General features: G+C 37.3%; 1 protein-coding gene across 1 annotated transcript; it reads right to left on the bottom strand.

Annotated features, from left to right (window-relative positions):
- Nucleotides 1-1,580: 1,580 nt before the first annotated feature.
- On the bottom strand, nt 1,581-3,228 carry LOC134325720 (protein DVR-1-like). The gene is made up of 2 exons (XM_063007962.1): nt 2,967-3,228; nt 1,581-2,407 (listed from the first exon to the last, which is right to left on the bottom strand). The coding sequence occupies exons 1-2, from the start codon at nt 3,226-3,228 to the stop codon at nt 1,581-1,583; spliced, it is 1,089 nt and encodes a 362-aa protein (XP_062864032.1).
- Between the last annotated feature and the right edge of the window lie 8,748 nt (nt 3,229-11,976).

Raw genomic sequence — 11,976 nt, 5'->3', positions numbered from 1 at the left:
ATACCCTTACTTACATCTAAAGGGTATCATGGTATATCTCTTATGCTTGTAAATTATCAAGTAAAGCACTAAGAATGTAAATAAAGACCGAGTGGGTGAAAATTTCAAATTGCATATGGCTTAATACATAATATCGAAAAAATATTGATTAATTATGTTTATTTATTTTTTATTTATTATGATTTTTAACGTCATGTTTTACACTTTGGTTACATTCATGACAGGAAGGGTAGCCACTCATCACACAAGGTTATATCGAACACAGTCATGGACAATTTAGTATCTCCAATTCACCTCACTTGCATGTCTTTGGACTGTGGGAGGACACCGGAGCACCTGGAGGAAACCCACGCGGACACGGAGAGAACATGCAAACTCCACACAGAAAGGACCCGGACCACCCCACCTGGGGATCGAACCCAGGACCTTCTTGCTGTGAGGCGACAGGGCTACCCACTTAGCCACCGTGCCGCCCGATTAATTATGTAGTGCACTAATTTTACAATTTAGTGCAGTCATTCAGAGGGGGTGACAAGTGATCAACCATTAAGCAAGTTATATTATCTTTTAATATTGTTATGCTTTAAAAAAGATGGCTTATTATTGCAATAAGGATGTAAACCTCACTGGTGCTTTAATAGGAACAGTAACATCTGCATTTATGTAAAATACATCAGAAAATGTCATTAATTGGATAGTTTTAGGACTAAATACCAGATCAACATAATGAATAATAGTGGTCTCTTCCATTGTGACAATTGTCAATGCACTCTCAGTGTCAGTCCCAAGAACAAAATAATATGAACATAAATAATATTAAAACCCTTAGTATACCTGATGCTTTTCCTGATACAACTCTCCTTATATATACAGAATCTATCCAGTGTAAAAAGAAATAATAAAAATGTGCCGTTTTGTGGTTGTAGGGACAGTGGTAGCCTCGTGGGTAGAGCTTTGGGCTATCAACCGGAACATTGGCGGTTCAAATCCAGGCTCTGCTATGCAGCCACTGTTGGGTCCTTGAGCAAGGCCCTTAACCCTGTCTGCTCCAGGGGTGCCGTACGATCACTGACCCTGCGCTCTGACCCCAGCTTCCAAACAAGCTGGGATATGCGAATTTCATTGTACTGTACACCTGTATATGTATATATGACAAATATATACATATATATATATATATATGCATATATATCTTCTTCTATTTTGGTATGAGGACCAGATTCACTGTGGCGACCCCTAAATACAGGAGAAAGTAGGTTAAAAAATTTATTAACAGGTAGCAAGCTGACGTACCATTATGGCAGACTACAGCTGAATGTGGCAGAATTTATAGGAACATCCTGGTATTTTAATAAAAGCAAAAACACAGATGCAGTAGAATAAGCAAGACATAGCAGCATCAAAAACATTCAATATAGATAGTTCTCAGTGTTCAGAGTTACCATGCTATATGCAAGCATTCATACAAACTGGTTTAGAGTTTAAAATAGACTATGCTGACTACTAAATTATGTGCCATACAGACATCAACATACATGTTTATCAAGTTTATTGAGTTTAAAATGAATCAAATCCAAAAATTATCTACAACCACATTCATCTACCACCATGTCTTCATAATGCCTGAGCACAACATTATCATTGTTGTCATAGTACAGCATCGAGATGGGTGACAGTTTGATGGGCACGCAGCATGGCTGAGGGGTTCCCTTCGGGTCAAACGAGTGCACAAGGGTCTGCAGAATGGCATGGTTGGTCCCGTTTAAGCTCTCACTTAAAGGAAATGGACACTCACCATGGCAATAATTGGCAGCGTAGCCTTGAGGAGCGATTATCCAGTCCTGCCAGCCTACGTCTTTAAAGTCAATGTAAAGCCGTCTCGGTTTGCACACATTGCTGGGAGTGACGGGTAAATAGTGCGCACTTCGTTTCTTCCTCGATCTGCATTGATGAGGGTTCAGAGATACGACCACAAGTGTTGCTACCAGTTCTGGGATTTCCACCTGTGAGCTCTGGGTGCTGCAGTCAGTCTGGTCTAGCTCATTGCCTAATGGAGTGGATTTCAGTGCTAGGACCATACCATAATTTTTGCCTGGCCTTCTCCACGACTCAGCCAGATCAGTCAGGTTAAAGCGTATGGTGCCATGGATGTAATGAACCGACTGTGAGAGAAACAGTCTGCGGCTGGACTCGTGAGCCATGCCTTTTAACGTTGGTCTTACAACTCGATACAACTGCATGCTAAAAGCCTGTGACCCTGCACCCTGTGTTGTAGGGAACAAGTTATGCTTAAATTTTATCTCCAACTGCGCCAAAGACAGCTGCTCCACATCTTCCAGCACAGACATGTCGAAAAACAGACGTCGCTCCATACAGGCCGGGCTACTTCTGTCGGAAATCATGCTACCTGTTAAAAGATTAGTTAAAAAAGAGAGTTAATGACACGTGTTAATTTTAAATTGTGGTCTCACTCAATTTGTTTAAAACTCATCAAGAGTAAAGTTTAGGCCTCGTGTTGGCTTTTGTAAACGTTCTTAAGCTGCAATTTTGTGCTCCATTAATAGCTTGCTGTCTCAGTAGCTTGAAGCTAATTCTGAATTGCTTCAGTTTGAGCAAGACTGAACTTTTAATATATTTAATAGGACACATACTGACTTAAATTTTCAAAGATTATAGGCAATAAGTAATGCATATGTGAATATATTTCTAGTACTTTCTACAGACCAGACAACTTATTTACAACAAAAATATAAATACACAGTAAATAAATAGATATTATCTAATGCAGATAACAGAATCATGACCAGTCCCAGTAATAAAAACAGAGACAAGTGTTTGTAGGTTGCTTGCATGTGGTAATTCAAAGCATTATACGAGTGTGGAACTTAATAATACAATAATTCCAAAAACTCTTGAAGGTAGCATTCAATGGTATGAAATAAAGTGCGCTTTTAACAGTAACTCACCTTGATCTAAAACGTATCTGACGATGTTTCCTTTCACTCCATACTCTGGTACTGTACATGGATCCGATTCTTCTCGCTTCATCTCCGCTTTTTTAAACATTTTCCACAATAACGAGGGGACTGAAGCGTGATTTGACGGCCTCGGGCGACTCGAAAGCCCCAAAGAACTTAAAAACAGTCGCTCTTGAAGGTGCGCGTTCTCAGCGCTCACGAACTCAAACGTGCTTAAGAAAAGCAGGAATAAAAGGTTAAAAGATGCCATATTCAGTTCTAAATGTGACCTTACTGTTATTCAACAAGTCCTAATGATTCCACAGTCTCACAGTTCTGAGTTTTAGGCCCAGCGTGGCTGTTAAATACCGAGGAGACACAGACAGGAGATTGGTGGTGGAGAACAATAGTCACTAATCAGTATGTAAATGAAACACACGGTGTTTTGAAGTTCATGAAGTATTTAACACGTGTGAATGGACTGTCTGATAGGGGATAATAGTTAAATTCATATGATAAAATCATTAATTGGGTATTTTTAACTTGATCTCCGTCTACTTAAGCCCTTGCATATTGGTGAGTACCACAATGATTTTAAAAGTTTGTGTTATTTGGGAAGGTTAAGAGAGGGTGCACAATTTTTATGGGCTTCAACATATCTTATATAAAGTTATCCTATCTGGATTTGTTGTTCAGAAATAAATACATTTATTATACATTTATTTGTATTAACTGTGTGTTTAATGCATTTGTGTAATGCTCTGCATTTGGTAGTACTGTACAACAAAAAAACTATGCAGCCAAATTAGGGTTGCCAACTTTCAGAACTCGAAATAAGGAACACCCTGGGGCTGGCAGGTTGGTGGAAGGTATAGGGTGGGGGTGGTATGGCAGGTGTTTACCTGAGCGGGAGGGGGGTTGGTGGTTATAAAAAAATATAACGGGTCTTACAACGTCATAGGGACATTATCAAAATGTTTTATTTAGGCTGTTTAACATTTATTATTTTTGTTCTTTATAATAATAAATCAGAACCATATTTTAGGCAAAACAACATGCATAAAGAACGTACAAATTTTTCGGTTCCGGACTGCGTTGCTTAGGGGATCAGTGAGAAAATCTGGGGGGGTTTGATGCACTGGGTGTTGCAACACATTCTCTACATCACCATTATTAAAAATAACTGCAATTTGAACCACTATATCTATTTTGTTGGTCTGTACCAGTCTTCATGCCCTCTGGCTTTAATGAGTCTAGTTTTCCCAACAATCGGTTGTCAGTGGGTACACGACTACCCATGTGCTCCCATTGCTGTTTTGAATATACTTCATCCCAGTTGTCTAGCCACAACAACTTGTATAGTCTCTTGGGTCTTCAAGGTGTCTGTGTAATTTGCTCTTTTAGAGATGGGACTACTTTTTCAGCAGGAAGGGGTGGCTAAGTGGGTAGCACTGTTGCCTCACAGCAAGAAGGTCCTGGGTTTAATCCCCAGGTGGGGTGGTCAGGGTCCTTTCTGTGTGGAGTTTGCATGTTCTCCCTGTGTCTGCAAGGGTTTCATCCAGATGCTCCGGTTTCCTCCCACAGTCCAAAGACATACAAGAATTGGAGATACAAAATTGTCCATTACTGTGTTTGTTATAACTTTGTGCACTAATGAATCTTGTGTAATGAGTAACTACCGTGTCTGTCATGAATGTAACCAAAGAATGTAACACATGACATTAAAAACATAATAAATAAATAAATAAATAAATAAATAAATACATTTTCAGCAGGAATAATTTGTCATTATGTCTTACCAACATTTGTTTGGTCTGATCTTCCAATAATAGCACAAAAGGACATTTAAGTAACCATAATTACTTGTTTTAATTGCAATATATTCATACTAGCCAAGCAGGAGTCAATGATTTCAATAATTTCCTTTGGGATAAATAAAGTACCTACCTACCTACCTACCTACCTACCTACTTATCCATCCATCCATCCATCTGGTTGCATAGTTGTTTGCTACTGCATGATAAAAGCTATTAGGCAAAGGTCCAGTCGATCCAAATGTGTCAATTAATTTTTGATACTGCAAAGATGGCATTGCTGGCATGGGTCCAGCATACTTGTAAGAAGGTACTGCATGGCTGTTTAAAGTAATCTAAATCTATTTTCTGAGATAAGCTCAACCCGGAGAATAATTACATTTATGGTTAGTTTAATAATAGAGATGATTTAGCATTATAATTAAACCATGGGTTTAGCTTTTTTACCTCTTAATAACAGTAGTCTTATATTTAACTGTAGAATTCAAATACTGCGCTAGGTGCTTTTATTCAGATGGTTTTATGTTCATATTTGATGACAGGAAACTGGGTAAATGTATTATTTATGGCATTTACCCTTATGGTGCATTGGATAAATAATAAAGTGCTAGAGAATCTTCAAGTTTGCCTTGGAGATGAATTAGAAAATAGCAAATTGCATCACATATGGTAATATTTTTTTGACACAAATACATAAAACTAATTTAGTGCAAGTATCATATTTAGCCTTTGCCTAAACTGCCAAACCTAACAACAAAATTTTAGCTCTTTAGGGTTTTAAAGACTAAAAGGCAAACTTAACAGCAAACAATCTGGATTATGTTTGCTTACTGCTTTGGCTTAGTGCTTTGTAAAGCAGAGAACTAGTGTTTGCAGCAGAACTTGATTCATGTCAACATGTTGCATCCTTCTGGACCACAATGTTTTTCATCAAACCCATTCACAGAAGCTAAGACAGCACTGAAAATACACAACACACTGATCCATTAGCGTGTTCTTGATAACACTTGTTTTGGCTGAACTCTCTGCCTACATTCCACTTGCTGAACTGCATTGACTGAAAAATAAAGGACACTGAGTTAACTGACCACAATGAGCTGTGTGTACATGGAATATTTAGGTTCAGCTATCTGACCTGATGTTTAGAAATGTTATTACCCTATCGATGCATCTGCTTTGAGCTTTCTCTTTTTCTGTCGACATTCTTATTATTTGTTTAAATGCATTTTCCACCAGATTTACTCTACAGTATCTGTATCTGTATCAGTTTACAAATGTGAAGCGGATGTGCATGAGCAGATCTGTACTGGTATAATAAACAGATGACATGAAAATGCTAATACCAGCTGTTGTGTTGTGTGGAAGTGCTCTGATATCATTACAAGGAACACAAGTCTCCGACTGTCAGAGATGAAAAACTGTTGTATCGAAACATGATTTTAAAGAAGATATCATACTTAATTCTGCATGTGTCACAATCACACTTTGTGCTTGAAGTTTACTCATCGGCTCTTGTTAGATAGAGTTTCAAACACAGGGCCACAAAAAAAGTTGTGGTCCACATTCAGGGCTACAATGAATAACACCTGTGAAAAATGAGAGGGTCTTAGTCATTTTATTTTCCGAGACTCATTTTTTATTTGATAGGATAATTTTTCCTGTGTTATGGCAGGTGTGAATACATCATGCAACAAAACCCTCTTTTTATTTGCACTAACTTAATCATTGAGAACACTGTGAAATGGAACACCATCCACATTAGGATATTAGGCAAAAACAACCTGTCATTGTCATTTTACTTATATATAACACGTCTACTTGTAATCCTCTTCAAAAGATGGTCTGTTGTTTCTTCAGAAGATATCATAGTAATTTTATTGCACATATACTCTATTTTAGACGTGTATACATTGAAGAAAATAGGTATTTAACCACTTTTGATTTTGTAATTTATTTCCAGTGCAAATTACCTTAATCTTACAGTATACACCTCATCCATCTTATTATTACCTTATCCACCTCAAATTACCTTAATCTCACATTGAAAAATTACAAAGATTCAACCTTTAATTAATGCAAATTTACACTTTGGGTCACCAAGTCTCTTGAACTACCATCAGATGCAATCCACATGCCAACAGATTATTGGAAAGCCTTTTCTTTTGACTAACCACGAATGTAAACGTCTGGAGTTTGCTAAACGCTACTGGGACTTTGACTGGAAACATGTTCCATGGTCAGATGAAACAAAAATTGAGCCCTTTGTCAACAAACACCCATTGTGGATAGAAATATGACTACACTGCAAAGAACCTGATGCCCACTGTTTCATGTGGTGGAGAATTTTGTTAGGGTATACACCTTTTGGACTCCATGAAATACCAGTAAAGTATCTAAATCTGTCTGCTTCTGCCAAGAAACAAAAAATTGGTCATCACTGGCTCTTGCATCAGGACAATGGTCAAAAACATATGTCAAGATTAACACAAAAAGGGTTTGCTGGACACAAAATTAGTTCTTTTCCACAACTATTACAGTCCCCAGATATAAACACTATAGAAAGCCTGAGTGCTGTTTTGGCAAACTGATATATTATCAATAGTGCTGACAGATTGTGCTTTTTTTAAGTGTTGTTTATTAATAATGTCCCTGACAGTGGCGGCTGCTGGTCTTTCAAAGAGGGGAAGCTCATTGTCGGGTTACATCATAAAATTTGTCAATTTATTTATACATAAATTCTGCCCTCTGTTCCTTTTACAAGAAAATGGCCTGAAATGGTTGCAGTTTGTCTTTCGACTTAACTCGCAAAATCCGCGATGGGACTGAAGCTCCTAGTGATTAAGTGACTAATGAAGTGTATTGCTTTGGCAATACGAATGTCCCTATTTGTCATGCCAATAAAGCTTCTTTTGAGTTTGAGTTTGAGAAGTGACGGTGTAGCGCTCAAACTAGCTGTCAATCAAAACGGGATTCAGCCTTTCCACTGATCCTCCAATCATCTTGCAGAAGCTCAGCATCCAGACCCGCCCACAGCTCCATTCACTCCCAGAGACGCACAGCGTCCGGGGGCGGGACAAAATCGAGGCATTTATCCAATGACCGGCGAGTTTTGGAGCATTAAAAAAACACCCTCAACGCAGTCCCATAGAAGTGAAGAGACGCTCAGCTTCTGCGGGCAAATGCATTGATGCTACGGGAATGTATGAGTTAAGTTAAGAAAATCGAGTCGATTTGTGATAATTAGCTGATTCTGAACGAACTCGTCTTCGAGATATACGTGTTCTAACGCATTTGTAGTCAATGAAATGTTAACACAATTGTACATATTTGACCATTTAATTTTGGACATTTTAGGGGAAGCTGAGCTTCCCTTGCAGTCTTAGAGAAATCGCCACTGGTCTCTGACAACTACAGAAAGCTTTTTTCACTGACTTTGTTTGTTGTGTAAAATATTTCCAACCAATAGCAATTATTAAAAATTAAACACCTGTCGAGGGATATGAAAAATGGCAACGAGTGTCCAAATAATTCTACGATTTATTTTATTTAGTACTCTTAATAATGAAAGTATTTGATTTTTTTAAGTTAGTTAAAGGCTGTTGTTTTAGAGAAGATCCTCAATGGGTTGAACAAATATGTGAGTACTCACATAATTATGCAACCCATTGAGGTCCTGTTCATCCTCTGGCTTAGAACTTATTTACAAACCCCTGACCAAGCAAATGTAATTAAAATTGTTACAAGTAGGGTCTTGGCGGTGGCTGACTTGGCAGGGTAACTGTCTTAGGGAGGGAAGGCAATGTAGGTAATAACCAACAAGGACTCATGTATTGGCATGTTGCTGGACAGTATAAAGATGTAGAATGGTGGCTTCACATCTGAGGAGATATGTCCTAGCCTACAGCCCTCTTAGCCCAGCATGGCTGTCATGCAACAAGCAGTGGTCAGCACAGTGATATTGATGATAAATTAAGACAGTGTCATTGTTGAGATGTTTTCTAGTTTATCTAATCAAGCTGTGTGTGTATGGGGTTAGAGAGGATATTTTAGCTGGAGGTTTAATTTAAATTGTTTTGCACACACATTAAAATTATGAACCATCAAAGTAATTGAGAACTGATCACAAAGAATTGATGTGCATTTTACACCATGGCTGCAGTTATTATGGTGAGAAGTTTAAGAGAAAGGAAAATGTGTATGTGTTTTAACTCTTGTAAATAAAAAAGTAAAAGTAAATATAAAGTTAAAATAATATATGTTTAGCTGGTATTTTAAAAATTATTTTAAGAAATCAATGATTCAAAGCAAACTAAAAACAACCCATTAAAAGTAACACATTCTCATTAGGAGCTTTTCCAAGACCTTTAGAAGTTAGAATAAATGAATTAAGATAAATATGTGGATTTATTTAAATTTTGCACAAACAATGGCTGTTTCATAGCGTTTGTATATGTAACATACTTGATTCTCACATACATAGTTCATATATTTACTTTCCATATGTAATGACATATTTGTCACATTGCTTATTATGTTAAACTGAATATTGATGAGCGCAACAATCCAAATAAAGCTTACCATCACATGATATCTGAATACGCATACTGTCCTCTCAGCGTCTGTCACCCTTACCAGTACTTCACTCAATTACAGAGTGGAGGCAAGCCAGACATTACATCAATGGCACAAACAATCATCTAGTGTCTGAACCCTGCAGCGGGGTCAGGCATGGAGGTGGATTAGGAAGATAGCAATTGGTGTCACCACTGAGACACCAGCACAACATTATCATGTGGTATTCTCCTTAACCAGATTTAACATTTCACTGGAGCACAGTGTCCTGAGTGTGGTCTCTATTTGTATAGTAGTTTTTACTAAGGTCTAAACCTTTATATAAACTTTTATTAAAAAAGCTAGGACAGTACTAGGGGTGTCAAAAAGTAACCAGTTAACCGATAATTGACAAAAAAGTAAATTTTCGATGAATGCTGTTGCTTAAAAATGTCATTTAAATGTATTTGAACTGCTGACACTTGGTTTAAATTACAAATACAAAGACTGGGTGTTTATTATTTTTCATGATCAACTTTATTGTATTTATTAATATATGCTAATTCTTAAATCTCTGCAATACAAAAAACCAGATGCAGACATTTTAGAACTAAGAATGCTTTCAAATGTTAGAAATAAACAGGTGATACAATACAATGATACAATTACTTTTGGGACAGTGATAGCCTAGTGGGTAGGGCTTTGGGCTATGAACTGAAAGGTTGAGATTTAGAATCCCAGCTCTTCCATGCAGCCACTGTTGGGCCCCTAAGCAAGGCCCTTAATGCTCTCTGCTCCAGGGGTGCAGTACAATGGCTGATCCTGCGTTCTGACCACAGCTTCCAAACAAGATGTATTGTACATCTGTATATGTATATATGACAAAGGTATTCTATTCAGTTCTAAAAAAGCAACCAATAATAATCTAGTTCTTCATGAGAAGGGATTAAGTCTCACCACTTTGCCTTGGCAAATAAATAATCCAACTATCTTTAAAATAATAAAGAACAAGGGTTGTAGGTATTACACCTCCTACAGTGATAATATAGTCGGAAGATTCAGAGAATCCAAAGAAATATCTATGTGTATTGTGCAAAGCCAAAAAAATACTAGTAACTTGGATGTATATACTGGACACAATTCAAAGCAACATGTGTTGCATTCTAGACAATGTCTATTCCTATTGTGCTCATTTCAGTATGAAAATACCAAGATTCATCCTGAACATCTTTTAACAGAGAGTTCGGTGCTAGACTGGTCTGTCTGCAATACAGACTTAAACCTTATTAAAAAGGTCTGCATTTAAAATATGACAATAAAGGCTTTGTGTAGATATGCTGCTAAACTAGCATGAGGGAAAAATAGTTACTGTTAAAACTGGATTAATTTGTATCTGTAGTTTATTAATGATCATTTAGTATTGTAAACATGTACATATGTCCCTTTACTAACTATTTGGAATATTAAAACATTAATTTTATGAGGTTAACATCAACTATTACATTTGTATAGATTTTTATTTCATACAGATCAAGAGATTTAACTAATCACAGCCTTTTGTTTTTATTAGCACTCTTCATACTGTCCCAATTTATTTAGGTGTTGTGGGGGTTTTCTGCATCACAGCAAGAGTTCACTGATGTTCACAATGGACAAAAAGTATTTTCTTCATATAAATGATTGTAATTCTTACAGAAAGGGTTATTGTACTCCTAGTTTGGAGAGTCCCTGAGATGCCTCATATCCACAAACCTTCACCATCTATTTGTCTTTTTCCTGTTTATATTTTATTCAGGCAGTGACATGACTAAACATCAGCATAAATGGGGGTTTTGAACAGGACACAAAGGTAGTACTTTATATATTCATTTAGTTAATTTATGTATTTTTGTCACTTGATCTCAGTTTTGGTGGTTCCATGATCTGGTTAGATTGTAACCCTGCCACAGGATGTGGGAATCATAATCAGGTGAGAGGTACTATATATACTTTACACTTTTTAAATGGAGTGATGTCTGGAGTGAAGGTTCTTCACCAGATTACATCCTCTGGAATTTGATTTTCAGCCACAGTTCAGCTTTAGTGAAGTCTTGGATGTCGGGCATTAAGGTCTTATTTGCAGTGAACATTCCAGTTCATGTCAAAGGTGATAAATAGGGTTGAGGTAATACAGGTTTTGTCGAATAAAACAGCAAAAGACCTACACAGAAGAAATACACAATTCAAGAGTGCCATTATATGTTATAGCTAAGATTTTACCAGATGTTAGACACTCAGCATTAACAATGGAAATCTGACACAATTATTTATTAACCAAACTTTACAGATCAAACTATAGTACAACACCCTAAACTTCTTCTTTTATCAACTCAGTAGGTTGTAAAGAGAGATTTATTTAGTTACAAGAGGGTGGCACGGTGGCTCAGTGGGTAGCACTGTCGCCTCACAACAAGAAGATCCTGGGTTTGATTCCCAGGTGGAACGGTCCAGTTCCTTTCTGTGTGGAGTTTGCATGTTCTCACTGTGTCTGGGAAGAAAACCGGAGGAAACTTTCCCACAGTCCAAAGACATTCAGTCAGGTTAATTGGAGATACTAAATTGTCCATGACTGTGTTGATGCATGCTCAATAATCCAGGTACTCAAATCCACAAAG

This window comes from Trichomycterus rosablanca, chromosome 13 (assembly GCF_030014385.1).
Source record: "Trichomycterus rosablanca isolate fTriRos1 chromosome 13, fTriRos1.hap1, whole genome shotgun sequence".
Classification (NCBI taxonomy): domain Eukaryota; kingdom Metazoa; phylum Chordata; class Actinopteri; order Siluriformes; family Trichomycteridae; genus Trichomycterus; species Trichomycterus rosablanca.
Note: the sequence above shows the minus strand (reverse complement) of the source record. Positions and strands in the feature narration are given on the sequence as shown.